This window comes from Podarcis raffonei, chromosome 9 (assembly GCF_027172205.1).
Source record: "Podarcis raffonei isolate rPodRaf1 chromosome 9, rPodRaf1.pri, whole genome shotgun sequence".
Classification (NCBI taxonomy): domain Eukaryota; kingdom Metazoa; phylum Chordata; class Lepidosauria; order Squamata; family Lacertidae; genus Podarcis; species Podarcis raffonei.
Window position 1 is genome coordinate 4520888 of NC_070610.1, and position 24347 is coordinate 4545234.

General features: G+C 41.2%; 1 protein-coding gene across 6 annotated transcripts in view; it reads left to right on the forward strand.

Moving 5' to 3' along the window:
- CC2D2A (coiled-coil and C2 domain containing 2A) overlaps positions 1-24347 on the forward strand; it is a 54043-nt gene that overhangs the window by 10486 nt on the left and 19210 nt on the right. For all 6 annotated transcript variants that reach the window (XR_008332074.1, XM_053402351.1, XM_053402353.1 and 3 more), the window contains 16 exons: positions 3189-3351; positions 5002-5138; positions 6383-6514; positions 7437-7646; positions 7931-8041; positions 9806-9942; positions 10996-11152; positions 12482-12732; positions 13530-13707; positions 14979-15135; positions 16861-17008; positions 17458-17596; positions 17964-18167; positions 18886-18978; positions 20913-21004; positions 22337-22504. Coding sequence is in view for 5 of the 6 variants with exons in the window: in XM_053402351.1 (XP_053258326.1) it covers positions 3189-3351; positions 5002-5138; positions 6383-6514; positions 7437-7646; positions 7931-8041; positions 9806-9942; positions 10996-11152; positions 12482-12732; positions 13530-13707; positions 14979-15135; positions 16861-17008; positions 17458-17596; positions 17964-18167; positions 18886-18978; positions 20913-21004; positions 22337-22504 (2477 nt within the window). In the remaining variant the exon portion in view is untranslated. The remainder of the gene's footprint in view (positions 1-3188; positions 3352-5001; positions 5139-6382; positions 6515-7436; positions 7647-7930; positions 8042-9805; positions 9943-10995; positions 11153-12481; positions 12733-13529; positions 13708-14978; positions 15136-16860; positions 17009-17457; positions 17597-17963; positions 18168-18885; positions 18979-20912; positions 21005-22336; positions 22505-24347) is intronic.

Sequence of the window (24347 nt, forward strand, 5' to 3'; positions counted from 1 at the left end):
TTTGAATTGGCTAATAAATGTGGGAAACTGCTGGCTTGGCAGATGAAAAAAAGGCAAAAACTGAATACCATTACAAACTTGGAAGTGGAAGGAAAGAATATACAGAATTCAGTGGAAATTAGAAAATGCTTCCAGAGGTATTTTAAACAGTTATATACACAAGGGCCACAGAAAGAGTTTGATATAGACCAAGTCTTAAAAACAAATGGATTACAAAAAATCTCTCAAGAAAACAAGATAATGCTGAACTATAAAATTACAGAACAGGAGGTAGAAGGTGCCATTCAGAATATGCAGTTGGGCAAATCTCCAGGGCCGGATGGCTTAACCTCAAAATATTATAGATCTCTGAAGGATTGGATAATTCAACCACTAAAGGAGGTTTGTAATGAAATCTTGGAGGGGGGAAAAGCGCCAGAGTCGTGGAAGGAAGCCTATATTACGCTTATACCGAAAACTGAGTCTGAAAAGACACAACTTAAGAACTACCGCCCCATATCCCTGCTTAATGTGGATTACAAAATATTTGCTGATATCTTGGCTAAAAGATTAAAAAAAGTATTAGTGGAAGAGATACATAAGGACCAAGCCGGCTTTCTCCCAGGTAGACACTTGTCTGACAACACGAGAAATATAATTAACATTTTAGAGAAGTTGCAAGTGAATATTAATACTAAAGCAGTTTTGATATTTGTTGATGCGGAGAAAGCCTTCGACAATATTTCTTGGAGTTTCATGAAGAAAAATCTACAGGGGATGGGGGTTGGTCAAGGTTTTGAAAATGGTATAGGTGCAATTTACTCAGAACAAAAGCCTAAATTGATTGTTAACAACGTGGTGACAGAAGAATTTAAGATCGAGAAAGGGACACGACAAGGCTGCCCAATTTCCCCATTGCTTTTTATTTCGGTCCTGGAGGTTCTACTAAACATGATTAGAAGGGACCATTTGATTAAAGGTATTCAGGTCGGAGATAAACAGTATAAACTTAAAGCGTTTGCAGATGATTTAGTATTGACATTACAGGAGCCAGAATCTAGTACAAAAAGAGTATTAGAATTGATTCAGGAATTTGGTCATGTTGCAGGATTTAAGTTAAACAATTTAAAGACTAAGGTTCTTGAGAAAAACTTAACACCGATCGAGAAAGCGAGGTTTCAGAATGAGACGGGATTAACATTGGTTAAGAAAGTAAAATACCTGGGGGTTAACATGACTGCTAAGAACCTAAATTTGTTTAAAGATAATTACGAGAAATGTTGGTCAGAAGTGAAAAGGGATCTTGAAATATGGTCAAATTTGAAGCTTTCCTTGTTTGGTCGAATTGCTATTATAAAGATGAATGTATTGCCAAGAATGTTATTCTTATTTCAATCATTGCAAATTTTGGACAAAATGGATTGTTTTAAGAAGTGGCAGAAAGAGATTTCTAGATTTGTCTGGCAGGGCAAGAAGCCCAGAATAAAATTTAAAATATTAACGGATGCTAAGGATAGAGGTGGATTTGCCCTGCCAGACCTTAAACTTTACTATGAATCAGCAGCATTTTGCTGGTTGAAAGAATGGCTGCTTCTTGAGAACACAGACATTTTGGATTTAGAAGGTTTCAATAATGTTTTTGAGTGGCATGCATATCTGTGGTATGACAAGGTTAAAGCTCACAAAGCATTTAAAAACCATATTGTCAGAAGAGCATTGTTTAATGTCTGGACAAGATACAAAGATTTACTTGAAAATAAAACCCCAAGGTGGTTATCGCCGATGGAAGCGAAGGCTCAGAAAAAGCTCAATATGGAGGCCAAATGGCCAAAATATTGGGAGATTTTGGAACAAGAAGGTGACAAATTGAAATTGCAGAATTTTGAGAAACTAAAAGATAAAGTGCAAGACTGGCTTCATTATTACCAAATAAGGGAGGCTTATAATATGGATAAAAAAACTGGTTTCCAGGTGGAAAAATCAAAATTGGAAACAGAACTGTTAGATCCCAAAACTAAGATACTATCAAGAATGTATAACTTGCTGTTGAAATGGAATACACAGGATGAAACGGTTAAATCTGCTATGATTAAATGGGCACAAGATGTTGGACATAACATCATGTCTGCTGACTGGGAACAGTTGTGGACCACCGGTATGAAATTTATGGCATGTAATGCCCTAAGAGAGAATATTGTGAAAATGATATACAGGTGGTACATGACACCAGTCAAGCTTGCAAAAATGTATCACTTGCCCGATAATAAGTGTTGGAAATGTAAGGAAAATGAAGGTACATTCTTTCACCTTTGGTGGACGTGCCCAAAGATTAAGGCTTTCTGGGAATTGATATATAATGAAATGAAAAAGGTATTTAAATATACCTTCCTGAAGAAACCAGAGGCCTTTCTCCTGGGCATGGTCGGCCAATTGGTGCCAAAGAAGGACAGAACTTTTTTTATGTATGCTACAACAGCAGCAAGAATACTTATCGCAAAGTATTGGAAGACACAAGATCTACCCACCTTGGAAGAATGGCAGATGAAAGTGATAGACTATATGGAATTGGCAGAAATGACTGGCAGAATCCGCGACCAGGGAGAAGAGTTGGTGGAAGAAAATTGGAAGAAATTTAAAGACTATCTGCAGAAACACTGTAAAATTAATGAATGTTAAAATGATGCAGGATTGAAATGAGATGGTTTTAGTAACAAAATTAATAGAATATGCAAAAAAGGATTGATAATTAGATGAAAATATGATGTTTAATATGTTAAGATTTATAATTAAGATAAAAACAAAGAGGGAAAGGATTTGCTGAATTAACTATGTGAACTGGAGTACAAAAAAGGGAGGTGTGAGGAGGTCAGGAAACGAGTAATTGAAATATAAGACATGAAAAGTTTGATTTGTTTTTAATTGTTACTTTATTTTTCACATATTTTGTATTTTTTTCTGTATTTTTGTATCTTTTTTCTTTGTCTTTTTTATTTTTCTTTTTTATATTGTAATTTTCTTTGTTTGTAAAATCTCAATAAATATCTTTTTTAAAAAAAATAATTCAAATAATGAGTGGGAAGTTTTTAATATACCAGCAATGCGTTGGCTGAAAAAAACATTTGCATATGCAGACCTGTGAAGTATGATGTCGTTTGTCCAGGGATTATGATGAAAAGGTTTTTTTTTTAATGTTTGCATGTGAAATGCAGGATGAAGAGGAGCATCTTGTTCATGAAAAAGAGGATGATGACCTATTCCTTATAGAACACACAGCCCCAGACTTCCTAGTGACTAGACCTGCAGAATATGAAAGCTACTCTGCACGCGTGCAGAAAGAGAGAGAAACATTGTTCATCCCGAGTATGCGAAGAGGTATGCCTGGCGTATTTTTACTATGAGGTTTTGTGTGTTATTCAAGTTTTTAATGTGCCACTTGTAGTTGCAATAATTATTAGTCAAGCTTATGGGTCTATAAGTAAAGGACATGTTTTCAGAATGATTGGGATATGAAATAATTCAAGATATATTTGGTGTACAACAAAACAATTCTGAAATGCTCTAGGTGGGTGGTTTGTCTCCTACATTGCCAAGGAAACATCCATCCAGACCTTGATCTGCCAAGAACAAAATACCTGTCATTAATCTCTGTTGGCTATCACTTCTCAAAAACTAAATGTACCCAGTACTGCAGTCCAAAGCACAGTTAACATGGAAATACAGTAGTTTAAATAGCCTCTATTTCTTTATTTTTAAATTCAAAATCAGAGAGCCAAATCACAGTGAAAGTAAGGATATGGTCAGGTATGTACCGTATTTTTCGCCCTATAGGATGCACTTTTCCCCCTCCAAAAATGAAGGGGGAATGTGTGTGCGTCCTATGGGGCGAATGCAGGCTTTCGCTGAAGCCTGGAGAGCGAGAGGCGTCAGTGCGCACCGACCCCTCTCGCTCTCCAGGCTTCAGGAAGTTATCCACAAGCCTTGCAAGCCCGGCAGGAGTTCCCCCGGGCGCCCAAGGCTTGCGGGCGGCAGCCTGCAGCACCAAGCACGGGGTGCCCTCCGGAGGACGCCCTGTGCTTCGCCCTGGTGTCCGCAAGCCTTGCGTGCCCGGGAGAATTCCCCCCGGGCGCGCAAGCCTTGCGGGCAGCAGCCTGTTCTGGGGTCGGGGGAAGCTCGGGCTTCCCCCACCCCAGCCCCGCGGCTGGGGGGGAAATAACTTTTTTTTAATTCATTCCCCCCCCCCAAAAAAAAATTAGGTGCGTCCTATGGGCCAGTGCGCCCTATAGGGCAAAAAATACGGTAATTTACTGATGGTATGGAAGTGACATGATAAGCTGTATCTTCATAAGGGATTTTTTTGCTGTTGCTGCAGAATTCAGAGGGGTGGTACTAAGGGGATGTGGTTGCAATGTAGAACTGAAGCTGCAAGACCAAGACTAGACGTACATGATGAAGGGCCAAAAAAAATTCATTAAAATTACAGTGCGCTTGCTCTCGCGCGCGCTCTCTCTCTATATATATATAACATTCAGCCTGAATAATTGTTCTTGTTTTTTTAAAAAAGCCACTATTTGTTGTGGTGGTTGGTTCTAAGAAAAGTATAATTTTGCCACCAGTTGTTCCCTTCATTTTTCTGTAAAAATAAGCTTTAATTGCTCAAGGTTTGTGCATACTTTTGCATTTTTCTTCTTTGATGATTCTGACCCATCAATTTTCACAGCAGATTATCAAGGTAGATTTGTATAGGACTACTCAAAAGCTATTAAAATTTATTTCTTATTCATCTCAGTTAGACAGACCCTTTGATTTAAGGACAGTTAAGAGTTCTAGTTCTCAGCCATGTGCTTGGATCATTCACTGCTTCTGTCTTGAGTTCTCTGCCTGTAATATGGGTATAGCAACTCCTCTCAAAGCTAAACAAATATTGCAAAGAAAAGTGCATGTTGAGAGTGCAACACGTAATGGCAACATTACTGGACTAGTGGCTAATAGTATGTTTGTGTGCTGTGTGTCTCTTGCTTTTAGTTCCTGCCTCTCTGAAGGTACCAGAAAATATGCAGCCAAGGTACCTTGAGGATGAAGGTCTGTATACAGGAGTGCGTCCTGCTGTGTCACTGTCAAACCAAAATATTGTAGAGAACAGGATTCTCAAGCAGGAACAGGTAACATTGTCCTCTTCTTTTTCTCATTTTGGTGCCACGAATGCAGGCATTTTTTGGCAGGCAACTACAGTACCTGTGATTCTCAAATGACTCACTCAAGCAGTGCCTCACTTCAGCATCATAAAAGTTAATGCAGGCGGAAGCTTCCTTCACACAATGCAGGAAAAGATGTGGCCTCGTGATTTTCGGTGGCTAGGTGATCCTGCTACGTTGACAAGGGTCTCTCCTCTGCAATCCAGCCCAAGGGCCCTTGAGGTTGATCCATGTGAGCTGTGTCCCTTTCATTTTAGCATTGACTTCAGGATTTCAAATGGCTGGATTTTCATCTTGTTTCCCTTTTAACAAAACTTCCGTTTCCTGGTAGTGGGAAAGGTTTTGTGTGTTGCAGGGCGAACTAAATATTCTTACAAATCTATGCAAGATTTCATGGTAGAATTATTTAAACAACATAAATGTGTATGGCATAAGAGCTGAACATCAGCTGTGTGTGTGTCTTAATTAATCGACAAAGTGAACGACAGGCAACTGGTTGTTTCCTTTCAGGTTTTCAGAATGCAGATACGGAACTGACAGAGCTGGTCAGACCGTATTTTAAACATTTAGCTATCTTCAACCATGCAGTCTTATCTATTTATTTTTAATAAAACAATGAACACGATCTGTCACTGTATGGGCAGAGTTGTCAGTCAGTGCTATCTGAGCCCTGAGGAAAGTGCAGGCATAGAGTTCATGTTCCTTTCATGGCCTGTTGTTCTGTGTGTGTGGCAATCCCTAAAGGAACAAAGCTCTGTGGGGTTTTCTGCGATCCCTTTGTGGGTGGGTGGTTATGCCCGCATGGAAGTGTGCCGTGCCCAATGCTGCATATCCCATTGCTTTAAAAGCACTTAATTCTGGTGATGGACACATGAATCCTGGATGCACACACCTTGCAAGATCAGAGCAACTATTTAACCTATTAAAAGCCTTTCTAAGCTATGCAGTATCTACAAAATCTGGACAGTGTGCAGAAATAAAAGCAGAAAAGCTTTGAAAACAGAGATTTAGTAATTTGTCTATGGGTCAGGGAAAGGCTGAATGAAAAGAGATGACTTTGCAAGATGTCTGAAGCAGCTGAGAGATGATGTTTGGCAGAGAGAAGGGAGTGGCGGAATGTAGGGTTAATGATGGAAAGTCACTGGACTTCCATTAATGAAGCTAGTTTTGAGTGAAGTACAGGCATTATTATTGTCTTCTGTTGTTTGTAGGGGAAAAGGTGGTTTGGAGATGATGGCCAGATTCGGGCTTTGCCCAATCCAGTTAAACAGTCTCTTACTAGACCTCCAATATTCCCAGTCGAGGACGGGAAAGAACCAGAGCTGGTGACATTTTATAAAAAGGTGAGTTTGTTACTACCTCTTACTGATCTGTCAGAGCAGTGTGGCCTACTGGATAAGGAGAGTAAATTATTCTGGTTTAAAAGACTGGGCATTTTTTCAGCCTTGGAGCCAGCTATTTAAACAGACCCCAACTCCTCCTGTGCAATCGGTGTAGTTTCACATTAAAGCATGTGGAACTGAAACGACTTTAGGCTCCATAGCAGTGTATTGAAGTGTGTCTGCTTTGGCGCTGGCTCACACTGACTTCAGGAGCAGAAGCCAAGAGGGAGGCTAGGATTTGTAAGCACAATTCACCTCACATGAAATATTTTGTGACCTGGAGCGTACATAAAGATTTCTATACACCTTGTGCTTGCAGTCTGTCCACCTTACTAATTTTGGGATTTTGTGGCAAATGAATTAGGCGTACAACCAAAGTTTCATGTTAAGTTTTGCATGTGATAGGGTGGGTGAGGGAGACACATATCAGCCCTAGATTCATTTATTCCTCCCCTGCCTCCTTTCTTTGCGTGCTGACTTTGCTACTGCAGTCCTTGCCAGTTAAAACCAGTGTTTCCCATTTCATGCAATACAATAACTCTGGTTTAACATTGGTTTGCTAACAGGGAAGTTATACCACGTTCCTGGTTAGTAAATTGTCATTAAACTAGAGTTCCTGATTTTGGACATAGTGGAGAACTGTTTCAAACAGTGTTGCAGTACTGAAGCCAGTGTATGGGGAAGAGTGAGGCTCAGCACTCTTTTCCAGATTGGCAACCCATCGTTTAGCAAGCCAGGATCATTACATCCAAAAGGGGCCAAGATGTGCATTTGTGGTTTGGTGGCTCTGTTCTTTCCTGCTCTAATGTACACCTCAGAGAACTGTTTTATATATTTTTTTCAAACCTCTGCTTTGTGTTTGCATTTTTAATCTGCTTCCTAGGCCATAAAAATGAGGCTTGCTAATCAGTACATTGTCGGATCCGGGGACCCTCAGGGGCAGTTTCAGCTGGATGTCGATATTTCTGGATTAATATTCACTCACCACCCCTGCTTTAGCCGTGAGCATGTCTTAGCTGCTAAGCTGGCTCAGTTGTATGATCAGTATCTATCAAGGAGACAGAAAAATATTACCGAACTACTTACAGATAAGGTAATGTCATAATTTTTTGAAGCTTCACAGTAAAATAGAAATCCTGGTGAAAAATTGCAAATATACCTTTCATAACATGTTTGATATGAGGATATAGCAAGTGTCTAAAGATCCGCTTTTATATACTTTATATGGCAGAAAGAAGCTATCGCTCGCCTGCCACCTGTCTGTGAGTTCTGCCTAAGTGTAGAATCTTCTTTTCTCTGCCAGTTTTTTAGGTTGAGTACAGTAGCACAATTACAATATATCAATTAAACTCCCCCCCCCCTTGATTTATTTTTAAGCTGCGTGCTCTGAGAAATGCCTTGGAGAATATTTCAGATCCTGGCGAAGGTGGGATTCTTAATCCAGTAGCAAAACAAAGCAGAACTGAATACAAGATTGAAATAAGGCAAGTAGAGGACATTTTTGTATTTCCTGTGTCTTGTGCATGTGTAGAAAGGTTCTCCAACTTGATGTTTGAAGGCTTAGTTTCTGTGACATGATCAGCTCCCTGAACCACTGCTCTGGTTTGTTCATTACTTGCCCTATCCCGGACACTTGCCAAGAGTCAGAAAAGAACAAATGGATGCCTTTTTTCTTTTCTTGCCCCCTCCCCCAAAGCTTTTTTACAGAGATTGTCAAGCACACTGCCTCCAGCAGGCCTGACAACCTTTGTAGGAAGTTTTGAAAAAGGTTCCAATTCATTCCATTCTTGGTTGGTCCCTTTCCCCTCATACCTTTAGCTGGTGGTACAGGCGGCACTTGTCATGTCTTTCCTTTCTTTCTGTCTGTGGGAAATGAAGATCCTGGGCAAGTCCGTTTGGACTTTTTCCTTCAAAAGGAAAAAGAGAAAGAAAGGAAGTTGTGGTTCCTGTTGCTAAGGTCACACCATAGCGTCCAGCCCTGGCAGCTCCTCTATGTGAGAAAGTCCTTTCTGCTCATGCAAATCTGGATCAAAGTCTTAGTGTTCTGAGCCCCTCATAGGCATGGCATCAATGGCATTGTTTCATAGCAGAAGGAGCCAGTTTGTATCCAACTAGGTCATACTCAGAGTAGACCCATTGAAATCAGTGGACTTCAGTTAATCAACTGGAGTCCATGTATTTTAATGGGTCTACTCTGACTATTAGTTGGCTACAACCCATTGTTCTCAATGGCTTCATTCTGTTTGTGCCTCTATTCAGAAAATAGATAATTAAATATATGGATATAAATAAATTGACTTCGTGGTGTGTTTTTTAACTGACACAATAATACATACATTCAGTAAGTATTACTTCATAGGATCACTGTAATTGCTGTTTATGCATGCTGGCTATAATTCAGCCCATAGCCATGTGTATGAATTTTTGGCTTGCACATAATGGGACTTGCACATATTTGTGGGCTGGTTGGCAGCCACAACCATTGGCATGTTCCTGATGTGGTTTGTTTTAATGAACTCAATCTGAGCTGGAGATCTCTAGTCGGGGAAATGATAATTGGCTATTAAGAATCACATAATGCAGGTCCAAGGAGCTGCATCCAGTTATGGATCAGTCAGGAAGCTCACTGGGCAATCTTTGAACAATCGCTACCTCTCAGCCACATCTACCTTATAAGGTGGTTGTGTAAACAAAGTAGATGGGGTAGAGGGAGAACCAGGCGCAAACTGGAGCAGGAAATGTGGGATAAAAATACAATAAATAATCGATACAATAAAATAAACCTTTGTTTTAATGTTTTGTTTGGTCACATTTCTATTTGGTCTTTTGAGCACCTCCAGTGGAAAGGAAAAATAAATACATTTATAATAAACTTTTAAGCGATGACCAAACTAGATGCATCACAGTGTACGTGAGTCCTAAAGGTTTTGGGTTTTGTTTATCTTTCATGCAGCCACAAGGACATTTTACTTGAGCAGTAGTAAGGGAGAGGGGATGCTTTAATCATTTTCTCTCTTCGCTCTTTCGCCAGTAGCTTTACCCTAATAATAGAATTATAGAATTGCAGAGTTGGAAGCGGCCACCAGGATCATCTTGTCCAGCCCCCTGCAGTGCAGGAACCCTAAGGCTCAATTGAATCCAGTGCATTGCAATCGGGAAAGTTAAATGTCAACACATCATTTGACTTTTAATGGTGCATGTATTCAGTGTGTGGTTCCCTCTAATGGCATGTGTGTTTGTGTGCACAGGCAGACAAGACGACTTCGTGATGTTGAGCAAGAAAGAGATCGGACATTGCTTAAGGCCATTATCAAAGTTTGGAAAGAAATAAAATCCCTGCGTGATTTCCAGAAGTTCACTAACACACCCCTGAAGCTCTACCTGAGGAAGTATGTTTTTACAGGAACTTGGTTGTTTGTTGTAGCAGTAAGATAAGATTTAATGCTTCCATTTGGTGCTGATTCATTTCTAAGGTCTAATGTACTACCCTAGCCTACTCATGGGGTTGAATGTTCCTCCAGACCATAACATAAAACATCCCAACAAACAGAAATCTAGCATGTCAATCAACCCAAAGACTTATTTCAGTTCATTTTTAAATCTTTGTATCCTACTTTCCCATTAATAGAAACACCCAACGTGCCCAACAAGCATTTAAGATATTCATTAAAAACAAGTACAGTAAATCAGTTGCAAAATAAAGTGTAACTCGGCAAAACCAACACAGCTGGTGACACTAACCCTGAAGTCCAAAAGACTTCCAAAAATTTTAACCCCTCATCAAAAGCCCAAAGGAGCAAAGAAGGCAGATGGAACAGTCAAAGTTGTCACTGTATTAGTGTTACAGGCTACCTCTCCAGTTAGTACTTTCAACAGTTGAGTTTTGTACCAGTTGAAGCATTTTTCAGAGACAGCCCCAGAAAGAGCATCTTGCTGACATTTAACCTAGAGGTTACCAAGGCCTCCATTAACTGTAGTCAGGCTCCTGCTCCCAAACTATGAACCTTCTTTTCCAGAAAAAAACACATACCCCATCCAAAATAGTCTAAACACCTAAATCTGGATCATTTTCACCCCCAAGCCATAAGTACTTCTATCTTGTATGGAGTAAGTTTTTGCTTGTAGCCCCATCCAACCCTTCATTGATTATCATAGATCTTAGAGTTGGAAGGGACCAAGGGTCATCTAGTCCAACCCCCTGCAATTCCAGGCACCAGTGTATTCTATTTAATTTGAACTGGAAAGGAGATGGCATTGAGACATAAGGCTGAACTAACAACCCCCTCCCAACCTTCTCTTTCATGCCTGCAAGGAGGATTTCAGCTCTCCCCCCCCCTTTCCATTTTTAGATTTACCGCAGCTTGTTGTGGTGTCAGAACTCTGAAGTGTGGATAACCTTAAATTAACCTTATAAGTAATAAATATATTGCTTGTTGTTGAAGGGAAGATGTTGATCAAAGGTTGGACGAGAAGGCATATGAAGCAGAAATTCAGGCTGAAATATCTGAGTTAACAGAAGAACACATTGAAGAGTATGAAAAGAAAATGGAAGAATATAAAACTGAACTTCAAGAGTGGAAATCTTGGAAGAGGGCACAGGTTTGAGAGAGCATAATTGTGTATTTGAACATGCATGGGACAGGCTCAAGACTAGTTATCTAAGCCCTTCCTTACTTCTTCCTTGCAAAATGGCATTTCTTAGATGAGATGTCATGGCGGTGTAGCAGGAGGGGCTGGGGAATCTTTAAGGGCTGGGAAAACCGTCATTTGAACTTAGCAGAATTTCCCCAAAAATGGGAGCTTCACCCCCATATATATCTGTTATTGATAATATTTATAACTACCACAATATTTGTGTGATTTTATGATAAAATAAATCATTTGCATTCAGAAATTATGACCACAGCCAACGCAGTTTGTTTCTTTCATTTTCCAAATCTCTAGTCATCTGCACATCCAGCCTTCCTGGGTGCCTGTGTTTCCTGAAAACTGCACGACTTTCCTCAGCTCGGCTTAGAGGAGACTGCCTCCTTTGTTCCTACAGCTGTCTGTCATTGCTTTAAAGTCTTTTTATTTTTGAAGAAATCGGTGTTATTGTTTTTTAGGGCAAAAAGAAGGACTTTCCTTAAAATCAGCAACTGCACATATCTCAGGCCCTCAACAGTCATCCTTCCGGGCTTCCTTGTGTTTCAAATAAACCTCAGAGGAAGACATCATGAAGCAACTGCTTCTGTGGAGGCTGGGGAGGCTGGAGAGCAGTGGGGAAATGTTTAATGGGATAGCTACCACACAGTGTTAAGTTAAATAAAGAGCTCTGCGAAAGAGGCAGAAGAATGGAATCTTTCACAAGGAAGGAAAGTTTTGAGAAATAGAAGGACAAGTTTCAGTACAGCTTTAATTTTTGAACCTTTTTTGTCAGTCTTTGTACAAAGTTTTTCATTCTTGATAGATTTTTTATAAAATGGCTACTTGTTTAATTACTTTTTATCTCACTGTTTTATCTGCCTTTAAAAAAATGTTGTGTTGTGTTGTAAATTTGTGTTTGGATTTAGGTTTTATTGTCTTTAGCTGCCCTGGATCTCAAACACACACACACACACACACACACACACACACACACACACACAGCCCCCAAGGAGTGTGAGATACAAGTTTGTGAATTAAATGACATTGTGTAGATACGTATCTGAGTGGCAGAAGATCAGATGAGGAGTAATAGGAAAAATCTGTCATAATAATAAGTTCTGCGTGAAACTAAGAAGCGACTGATGCTAGAAATAGCAAAACTTTCTTTTCTTAGATATTTGGCACTTTTTTATTATCAGTTTGGTCACTTCAAAATTATCAGAAGTAACTAATCCAAAGATAGGTCCAGTTTTTATTGACATTCTCTGCTGAAGGGGGGAAATCTTTTTTTAACACACACAGAAAATCAGAAAGAAAAAGAAGAAGAAAACAAGCCCAAATGCAGATGATGAAGCGGAAGCAGAAGAAGCATCCGAGTGTGTGGAAGGGGAACGTATGAAACCTGTTCCTCCTCCGCCCGTAGTTGACAGGTTAGAGGTGGAACAGGAGGTGAGAGAGAGAGCTGCTAAGATTAGAAGGAAACCAGGAGAATCCATTCTAATTCCTGAGTTGAGCTTGACGGGGAGCGTCACTCCAAACGAGCTTTGTCCTAGGTGAGCTTATACATGAACATTTTTATGAAGGTAAGGTGGAAATGTCTGTTCAGCTATTTAGCTCATGGTTCTTACATCCCTACTTTAAAATGTTAATTTGCAACTCATTGAAATCTTAAGTTACCCTTGCTCTACAAGAAGTCATTGGATGATGTGGTGCAATGATCTTCCGCCCCGAGGACCATATCAGATGGATGCAGATAGCAGGTGCAAAGAGCTGGATCTGGATCAAGATTCTAGTGTTCAAGTGTGTGTGCAGGGGGGCTTTAACCTTTTGCCCTCCTTTGGTCCCATTCAAGATTGGGCCTCCTACCCCTGGAATCTGCACTACCGAAAGAGATCCATTTGTTTTTAATATGAAGGCTTATAGCCGACTAAGTCCTACCCGTAGAAATTAAGGGGTGCAAGTTGGTCATGTTCACTGATTTCAGTAGGTCTGATCTGAGTAGAACTAGCATTGGATGCAACCCATCCGTCTTTGGGCAATGCAAATTGCAATGCAAGGGGCCCCATTCTGGATCAGGACCTCAGCAGGGAGGCAAAGGGTTAAAGCTGACCCGCACCTATACATGGTCATCCAGTGGTCAGATAATCACTGACAGAGAAGGTGGGAAGGCACCATCCTGTTAACCCACAGCGTGTGGAGGCAATACTTGTCGGGAGCTCTGTCATACTCTATAAATAACAAGTTCTGCGTGTTTGAAGTAATAAAAGTCCTGTCAAGCACCCCAAAAGTGAAAGACAACTTTCTGGTGAATATGCACATTTTAAGGTGATCTTTTAAAACTTGTTTCCAGGGCTGAAGTTTCAAGACGCGAAGATGTAAAGAAACGTTCTCTGTTCCTAAAAGTCCTTTTCAATTCAAAAGAGGTGTCAAGAACAGTGTCCCGGCAGATGAGCTCAGACTTTAGAGTTCACTTTGGGCAAATATTCAATTTGCAAATATTCAACTGGCCAGAGAGTTTGAAGCTTCAGGTATGTTGCATATTGGTTTTTTAAATATATATATATATATATTACTGTACATAGACATACATACTGAGGTCCTGTGCATTATTTATTTTATATTCCTACAAAGTAAAAAGCAACAACTTCATAATAATTAGTTCACAGGTTCACAGAGTAATTAAAACAAAACCTTATTGAAATATTCAATAAACCAATTAAAGGTAATAAGCAACATAAGCAGTGCAATAAGCAATTAAAATAGCCCTTAGAACTGCAAAGTAAAAACTTCAGTTCCAGTTTTATGAAGAGTTGTAATGAGGACCTGGCTATGCACAGCTCCATCTCAAAGGAATAGTCACTTGGGCCCAGGGTGGTTGTTTTTTTGTCTTTGTTCTGGTTTTTCCCAAGGAGTTGTCTGGACTGTACCACTTCAGACAACAAGTGGTGGACTTGAAGGACTGAATATTCCTCACAAAAAGGGAGTTGGACTAGATGACCCTCAGAGTCCCTTCCATCGCTACAATTCTACAGTTCTGTTATTTTAGCCTAGCACCTGCACCTTCTGGCAGTTCCCTCACTGCGAGAAGTGAGGCTACAGGGAACCAGGCAGAGGGTCTTCTCAGCAATGGCGCCTGCCCTGTGGAACACCCTCCCATCAGGTGTCAAGGAAATAAACCACTATCTGACTTTTAGAAGACATCTGACGACAACCCTTTATCGGGAAATGTTTAATGTTTTACCATTTTTTATGTGCTATAAGCCGCCCAGTATGGCTGGGGTTTAAACAGTAAAATCATTTTCACTTCAGGGTATCTGAAGAAGTGTGCATACACACGAAAGCTTATACCAAGAACAAACTTAGTTGGTCTCTAAGGTGCTACTGGACAAATTTTTAATATATTTTGACTGTGTCAGACCAACACGGCTACCTACCTGAATCTAGTAAAATCATTATTATTGTTTGGCTTAGCGTGTTATCAAAAACTGGTCTAATGGTTAACATCTCTCCAGACAAACCACAGGCCGCAGCCAGGGTTTCTCCTATGGTTTACAGCTTGCGGTTCATCTGGGATAGCTCAGCCATGAGCCTGGGTTTGGGTGACACCCTAAGCCAAACCCCGGCTGAGCTCCACATGCTGTAGCATTGGAAAAAACCAAGTGCCCCAGTGCCCACCATCTCGTTCCTGGAAGGCCTCGTGTTTTCTCATTTGTGGTAAGCCATAGCATGACTGTGATTATGTGCAAATGAGGGCATAGTGTCTGGAAATGAAAATGGTGTTCTGCTCTTGGCCACGCAGCTCTATGAAACGGTTGGGCTCGGCAGTGCTAACCTGTTGGTGGAAGTGTTCATACCAGTCCCTGAGACTACGGTTCTTACTGGGAGAGCTCCTGTGGAAGAGATGGAATTCAGCAGTGACCAGCGTGTGCAACTGGACCATGAAGGCGTGGGAAGTGGTACAGAGTTGTCTTTTAAGTCCAAAGATTTAGAAGTTGCTCACATGCTTATTGCAGACCCTGTGTTGGGACATTGTGGGTTGTTTGCTGCTTTGTTGTTTAGTCATTTAGTCGTGTCCGACTCTTCGTGACCCATGGACCAGAGCACGCCAGGCACTTCTGTCTTCCACTGCCTCCCACAGTTTGGTCAGACTCATGTTTGTAGCTTCGAAGACACTATCCAACCATCTCGTCCTCTGTCGTCCCCTTCTCCTTGTGCCCTCCATCTTTCCCAACATCAGGGTCTTTTCCAGGGAGTCTTCTCTTCTCATGAGGTGGCCAAAGTACTGGAGCCTCAGCTTCACGATCTGTCCTTCCAGTGAACACTCAGGGCTGATTTCCTTCAGAATGGATAGGTTTGATCTTCTTGCAGTCCATGGGATTCTCAAGAGTCTCCTCCAGCACCAGAATTCAAAAGCATCAATTCTTCGTTTGCTGCACCTGGGTTCAAATCCCCAAAGGTCTCTGGATGCCTATGAGTTAATCTTGATCTTTCAGCCTAAAAGGCCTAGGAGGGAATCGTATTTATATAGCAACCTGAGCGCCTCGTATGATGATAAATGTAGTTAAAGAAAAGGCATTTATTACCTTATCTCTTTTTATTTCTCCCCACCCCCCACCCCCCGGAACCCTGGATAGTAAGTGTGTGTCTTTGTTCCCCACCACCACCCATTTATTTTCACAAACAAGTTCTGCAATGCAGATTTGGCTAAGGGATGGTGATGTGCCCAAGGTTACCCAGTGAGCATTATAGTTGAATGGGAGATGAGGATTGAAATCCAAGTCTGCCTGGTCCACATCCAACACACTGTTCGCTATACTGACACTCTAATTGAGTCGAACAGCTCAATACATACTGCCTTTACTTCTTTATTGGGCTGTAAAAGTCTTATTTTACGATTGTTGGTACAACCCAGCCAAGAGCTGCATGTGTTTCATATTACACTCAAGATTAATTATTTTGATTTTTCTGCAGGATTAAAATGTAGGGAAACACTTCAGGTTTCTTTCGATAAATACTCCCTAGTTTTCTTTTTCCTGTTTCTTTTATGATTATAAGCATTTACAAGGAACCTTCACTTTTTTATTCATTCATTCATTCATTCATTCATTCATTTCTTATTTACTTACTAAATAGATATTTTGACTAGCTATATTTCCTAGAGTTTGAGTTTCTAATCTGTTCAGGATGTCCTGAAATTTTGGAGAGCTCATGAGATCAGCCTATAGGACCCATTTGGGGAATTTTCATGTCTAAATTTGACATGGTGTCCAATGCCATTCTGTAGGGCAGAAGTGGAGAGGGGTGGTGGGCTAAATCTTTAGGACACTCCCCACTCCAGCCTTGGTGGCCTCTGTGACATATAGGTGGTGTTGCCCACCTACAGTTGTGACCTTGATGTCTAGTGATCCATTCACTCAGGAAGTGTGATCTGGGCCACTGACTATCTAGCATGTCCCTGGCATGTAACAGTTAACAAACTGGTTTGACGAAATCACCATTTGGTGAATTTGGACAAAGCAACAAATTTGCTGCTAACCAAGAATGGAAATGTTAAATCTTCTTCCTATTCTTGTGAAAAGGGGGTGGAGCTTGAGATTTCCGACCACTCATGCATGTAACAACAAGCCACATTTTTGTTTGCTACATCTGATCACGCTAATGTGTTTGGTCTCTCATTGCAGGTGTGCCGTTTTCATTTGAAGCCGATGGCAGTAATAAAATTATTTTAATGACCTCAGGCAAAGTGTCCTGCAGTGTTTCCTGGGCAGTTGGAGAAAACGGGATACCCTTAATTCCACCAGCATCACAGAAGAACGCTGGAATCTCAAGGTAAATGAACTTCAGCAAGCATTTCAGAAACATTTTTAGTATATGCAGTTAGATAAATCATTCTATGGGCAAGCAGTTTCATTTTAATATCTGTTTGGTCATAAAGTAATAGAAACCCGTCTGCTCACTGCCTATAAAAGGCATTTTATTTATTATGCATGATTTCTAATTCTAGTTGTACTCAGAGTAGGCCTGTTGAAATCTCTGTACTGACATACATTGTTTTCAGTGAGTCTTCTCTGAACATGACTAGCATGATAGACCACTATTCATCAAGAGAGCTCTAAGTTTCCAAAGTACTAAGTTTCCAAAGTACAGAAAGCCATACCTATTAGAACCATGGATCGTAGGACAAGTGTCACTTATCTGGTCCCAGAAAGAATAGGCAGATTTCTTTTAACTTTGTGTTTGTTTGTTTTAAAAAATATTACTAAATGTTGTCATTTCAGTGCTTTGAAGAATATTGATGCCATTGCATCAATCGGCACATCGGGGTTGACTGACATGAAGAAACTTGCCAAGTGGGTAGCAGAGGCAAAGCTCGATCCAAACGACCCAAGCAATGCTGCTCTGATGCAACTCATAAAGGTAAGAATGGCTCCGTGAAACATGGTGCTGAAACCTTGGATTTGCAATCCCTGCTCCCTCTGCCTCCGGAGTTTCATAGAGATTTTCCTGCCCAGTGCTGAGAGAGCTATGCCGTATTTCCACATATGGTTGAATAGTCACAGATTGCCAGGTTGGGTTCTTGGTCTGCAACTAATTTTTGCAGAGGGGGTGGGCCAGAATGTTGCTCCCCTATGTCCTCAATATCTCTCTTACATCTGGGTTGGCAAGGAGGTAGAAGCTGGGCCGCCTCCAGGAGGAACCGTGTGCTGATTCCCAGGGCAGGGGGTGGGTTAGAAGCCACCTAAATTTGCAACACCTTTCCATAAACTTCACATTTCTTGTTTAGGTTGCTACAAGCGGCGATGCTTCCGTTCCTGATTTCTTCAGGCTGGAGCAGCTGCAGCAAGAATTTAATTTTGTTTCTGATGAGGAGTTTGACAGATCTAAAAGATTCCGGCTTCTCCAGCTCAGAAATAGCGAAGTGGCTGAGTTTCGAAGTTATAAGTGCGTCCCATTGTTGGAAAGAGAAATCAGCGAAAGAATCTTCCAGGTCAGACGTCACTTAAAATGGTTGGGATTAAGTTCATCATCTTTTGGATAAGTATCCTCCTGTTAAATAGATTCACTGCTGCAGTCTGTAAAAAAAACCAGTGAACCTCATTTTAGAGTGTTCAGAGCAGTTCTTCCCAAACTTTGTTAAGACCACTGCCCCACTGGTTCCATAAATTCATTCCCAATGTCCCCTTACCCCGTCCTATAAAAAGCAGCATTTAATATAGTGGTTTGCACAACCCAGTAAGGAAGATAACAGCACAGTAAAATTCAAAACAGTTAACAATTAATTGCACATTTATCAATTGCACATTTTCAAAATCCAGTCAAAATTATTACATTAAATTAGATTAATTCCACTGGGGGCAGGACCACCCACGTTGGGAACCGCTGGTTTACAGGATGGTGGTAGTATAATACATTTGAAGCAGAAAAGTCCAGGACTACATTTTTAAAAAAATCAAATCTGACTATTTACTTGGATCGCTAAAATTCTAGTTTCTTACTCATCTTTATCACTTGACCACCCTTTCATTAGTTTGCATGCATTTCTTGGAGGGTATTTAGGGCTCTCTGCCCCTCCCAAAAAAGTGGGATTTTCTGTTTATACCTCAGGGTCCCTTTTAAATCCCTTTGAAGCCTCTTCTCTGCCTGACAGCACCAGAAGTGATGTAGAACATTTAAAGAGCTCGTGGTTGTTGGCATTTTCGTTTTAGGAGTACGAGAAAAGATTGCGTGAGAGGGATGTCGTTGATACTAAAGACCATCTGGATGCACACAGAGCATTAGTTGCAAAGTACCTCCAAAAGGTAGGAGGCAAAATAGAGTCTTTTTATTATGCACAATTCTTTATTTTGGCAAGAACTGTGCTGGAGTGTGTGTATTGAAGTCTTCAGCGGCCACCCTCTGTGGCTTCTGCACTCTGGTTCCTTCGATGCAAAGGGCCAAATTATACATGTGAATACCTTGAAGGCACTTGCATACGCTCCCTCGGCTGTGACATCTCCAGTTTGGTTCAGCAAGTTCCTTTTGGGTATCCTGACATTGTGAAACATTGCAAAGCTGCCAATCCAAAAGGATGAATTGTAGAAATCAAATGCTGAATACAGAGACAGTTATTAGTTTCACAGTTATTAGTTTCTGCTTTGTGGTCTTGTTCCTTCAAATACAATACAATGGTACCTTGGGTTGAGTACTTAATTCGTTCCGGAGGTCTGTACTTAACCTGAAACTGTTCTTAACCTGAAGCACCACTTTAGCTAATGGGGCCTCCTGCTGCTGCCGCGCTGCTGGAGCATGATTTCTGTTCTCATCCTGAAGCAAAGTTCTTAACCCGAGGTAATATTTCTGAGTTAGCGGAGTCTGTAACCTGAAGCGTATATAACCTGAGGTACCACTGTAATCTCCCAATGGTATGTGTTTTTAGTTCTTTGGGGTGTTTTCCCCCATGAAAATGTGTACTGGGGGCTGTAGTCAGGAGCAGAAGTGATAACCAAGGCCTTCAAAGCAGGTTAATTTCTTCCACCTGAATGGCTAATCTTATCTGGCTGTTGCTGATTATGCTTGGGGGGGGGCTGTTAGGCTGCTCCTGTTCAGTTATCTTGTTTGTAGGTACATACAGTGGTACCTTGGGTTACATACGCTTCAGGTTACATACACTTCAGGTTACAGACTCTGCTAACCCAGAAATAGTGCTTCAGGTTAAGAACTTTGCTTCAGGATGACAACAGAAATCGTGCTCCAGCGGCGCAGCAGCAGCAGGAGGCCCCATTAGCTAAAGTGGTGCTTCAGGTTAAGAACAGTTTCAGGTTAAGAACAGACCTCCGGAACGAATTAAGTACTTAACACGAGGTACCACTGTACTCTGTTTATAAAAACGATTGTGTACTGTCCTGCGTGTCCTGTGGGTTGTTAGGCAGCCTAAATAAACCCCCTAATTGGGTTTTTTCAAACAGTGCTTAGGTTGGGTGGGGAGCAATCTATGGGAAGATCTGCCAGGATGAGTGGTTTAGGACGCATTGTAAAGGACCCCTGACAGTTAAGTCCAGTCGCGAACGACTCTGGGGTTGCGGTGCTCATCTCTCTTTACTGGCCGAGGGAGCCGACGTTTGTACGCAGACAGTTTTTCCGGGTCGTGTGGCCAGCATGACTAAGCCGCTTCTGGGAAAACCAGAACAGCACACGGTAACGCCATTTACCTTCCCGCTGGAGCGGTACCTATTTGCCCTTTGACGTGCTTTTGAACGTCTAGGTTGGCAGGAGCTCACCCCGTCGTGGGGATTTGAACTGCCAACCTTCCAATCGGCAAGCCCTAGGCTCTGTGGTTTAGACCACATCGCCACCCGCGTCCCTTCACCATCTTAAATTACACCAGCCTGCCTTATGCTCGCTTCTTGTGCATAGGAATCCATCCTTTGTCATGGCCAATGGCTAGTACAATAAAGTTATTTGATTTGGATTGGATTGCACCCTTGGTTTCAACTTAGCCTAACGATTGCTGAGGAAAAAGTAGTGAATAAAATGAATAAAAGTGTGTTTACAAAGTGAAATAGGTGACACTACACAGCTCACTAAGAAGTCAGCTCTTAGCATATGCTTTGAGTTTGTGAAATAATTGGTTATGTAAGTACAGGCTGTAATCTTTGACCTGCCTTGTTGAGAAGTAAATGTAGATCCCTAGAAATGCTACTCCAATGTCTTTTAAGTGATTTCAGGTTCAAAGTAAGTTTTGTTTTCTTTTCAGGTTAGGGAATCGGTCATTAACCGATTTCTGATTGCAAGGCATCATTTTCTCCTTTCCGATCTGGTCAATGAAGATGAAATCCCTTCTCTTGGGTAAGGAAGAGAATGGAAAGTTAGATCAGAACCATAATAATGAGCTTCAAGTCAAACACATTTCTGTTTTATTAAGTTCTTGATTTGTATTTTTGCCAAGCTCTCTTTTCACCTGCAATTCCTTTTCGTCGTTTTAAAGTGGAAGATTTCTGCAAGGTGTCACAAACATCTCTGCAAGCAAATGATATCTGACTTTTACACAAATGTGTATGCTTTTGAAATAACATAGGGGCCAAATGCAGCCCTCAAGGCTTCTCTGCCTGGCCCTCAGGACTGCCCTCATCCCACACCCCTCCCTGCCCCCTGGCTGAGATGTGGCCTTGAGCTGTGAGAATGCCCTCCTGCTTGCAGGAACCTGTGAGCTTTGCTTTGCGTGGCTGAAATGTCACCTGCTTACAAAGCTACAATAATTGCTCCAGCCACTTTTTTTCAGCCACCCCTAGCATGCAGCCAGTGCTCTGTGACTTTGGCCTGGGCTTGAGTTGTCCTTAAGAATCTCAGCGCAAGAAAAGGGAGTGGGGAGTTTCATGTGTTTTGCAATGTTTCAGGAATGACCTCAGCCAGACAGTGTTTTAGAGCATTATGCCGCTGCCTTGAGCTAGTGAGGAGCTTACTAAGACTTGCATAGTTTTATTTATACGTTTAACTGGTCATCCATGCATGCTTAGGTAATTATCATTCCATACATGCAGATGTGACAGAAAACACCTCTCAGGTTGTATTTCATGCTACAGAAAAAGGCAATTAGGTACACATGATTGATGGCTCCATTCCCCTCCCCCCTTCCCCCAAGTGGCTTGTGAGGAGAGCAGCTGAGATTTCACACACACACTTTCATTAACATGGGAATTTGACTATGATTCTTATTTGTTATTCCTGGGAAGTTTTCAGATAACTCGTCTGTTGTATGCATGCATTTGTTTTTGCTTGGGGTTCTCTAGAGTTTGTAACATACAAATCCACATAACTGTGTTTTATTCTTGGTTTTTCTTTTTGTCCTGCTTTGCCTTCTGTTAAGTTCTGATGGCCCAGGGTATGTCATTATGCATCTGTTAATTTCTGCTTCTCTGTTGGTGGTTGCTTTTGCTATGATACATGCATCCAAACAGGCATGTTTTGTAGAGTACTATCATTGCTTATATGCCATATGTATCATACGGTGTAAGCTCTTATTTATACCTTCCCATACCTATTTCCTGTCTGTTTTTCCTTTACTTTTTATGTCAAATAACATTGATAATTACCTTTTTAATACAAAGTATTTTATCATTTATTATAATAACAGAAAAAGTTACATGTGCAAATCTATTTAACTCTGCTTTTTATAATTAGCATTTTGGGACTCAGCCTGTTTAAATTGGCGGAGACAAAAAGACCCTTAAAACCAAGACGGAAAGAGAGGAAAAAAGTAACTGTGCAAAATCTCTCAGATGGTGACATAAAACTCTTGGTGAACATCATTAGAGCTTATGAGATTCCCATTAGAAAGCCTGTTGGGAGGTATGGAACTTTCTTTCCCTTTTTCTTCACACACAAATTGTCTTCCCTGAGAAACATGTATGGGTTTTTTCTTTGCTCTCTTTAGAAGGCTGATCAAGGTCTTCATTTTCTGCGGATCCTTTGAGTAGATCACTTAGTCGATTGATTTTGCTGCTGGTTTTTTTGCACTGATTTATTTGTCTTTGTTTATCTTAAGTGTTTTCAGCACTATCTTTTGTATACTGTTTTGATGTTTTTATCAAAAAGGTATAAATTATTTATCCATCTCTATCTTAGTGTAAATAAAGTACAAATCCCTTGGGGCTTCTATCTCTAAGCTCTAACCCACACCAACCTCATAACATGTGAAGATAAAAATGGAACAGTTTCTTGTACTCTGAGCTTCTTGGTAGGGTCCAAACAATTCTGACCCCCTCAAAAAAAAGAAATCCAAGTCATTTTGTTTCTGGCTATTTGCTCAAACTGGCTCTTCTTGATGGTCCAAAAATGCAGTAGCCCTAGGACTGCAGAAGCATCTGCCACTAGCCAAAGCACCAAGGGGCACTAGGAGACTGCAGCCCCTGCCTGCTAGGAAGAGTCAGTGTGCAGCAGCTCTGAAAAAGGCAAATGACACACTAGGGTGGTCAGTAGGACAAGGATTGAAAAGAAAACTGATGACATAACACCACTATACAAACCAATGGTGCAATCACACCTTCTGGTCAACTCACCTCAAAAAGATATTGTGGATGCATCAGTATCATATTGGAGCATCCAGCCTATTTTGGACTGAATACACCTTAAATTCCATGTTTTCTAAAATTATTTCCCTTCACAGAGTGTATATTTTGGGTGCATGAATCACAGGTTCTTTTCCTGGCAGAGAGTTGAGTGTGCTACACCTTTCTCAGTCCCCTGTTTCCATATGCTCTGTGCTCACTTACCCACTCTGAAAGATGGAGATGGGCATGGAAGAGACTTGATCTGGATTGTGGCTATTCCTTCAAATAAGATCAAGAACCTTAGTCTTTAGTGCTGCAAAGTCTTATTTATGAGGGGTGCATTTGCAACAAACTAGCTCCTGTTGTTCGGTCCCTGCTCCTGCCAACCTAGCAGTTCGAAAGCACGTCAAAGTGCAAGTAGATAAATAGGTACCGCTCCGGTGGGAAGGTAAATGGTGTTTCCGTGCGCTGCTCTGGTTTCGCCAGAAGCGGCTTAGTCATGCTGGCCACATGACCATGAGCTGTACGCCGGCTCCCTCGGCCAATAAAGTGAGATGAGCGCCGCAACCCCAGAGTCGTCCACGGCTGGACCTAATGGTCAGGGGTCCCTTTACCTTTACCTTTACCTTTACCCTTTATATAAACAGTGTAACTAAATAAAATTAAATAAAAGCAGAGCGTGGTCACTTAGCCTGGAATAACTGGCATGATGGATCCAGATAAGATAATGATTAGGACAGATGTTCCTTTTACTCAGGGTCCCCTTGACACACACTGTGGAGCTCTCACTACATTGTTGAGTCTCCATGTCTAATGGCCTTTTCACAGTCCACACTTTGGCTTTCGACTTCTATCCACACTGACATCCTTTGTCCAGAACTGGCAGATCCAGACCATTGGCAACCAGGGTCTTTTCCTCCTAAGGAGCGGCAGATGGAGTACCTGTCTCTTAGAGCTGGTGGGGAATTCTCATCCTTTGGTTTCTGCAGCTTCCATCCTGATTTTAGTGTGGTTGCACCATAAGGTGAGATTTGTGATCTGCCCATTTTGGTTAAAGGATCTACTCATGCTTCTGAAACACTCTTGACAACTCCTGTATTGCTTGCCTTGGCAAAGTTATTATCGGAAGAGCATAATTCAAT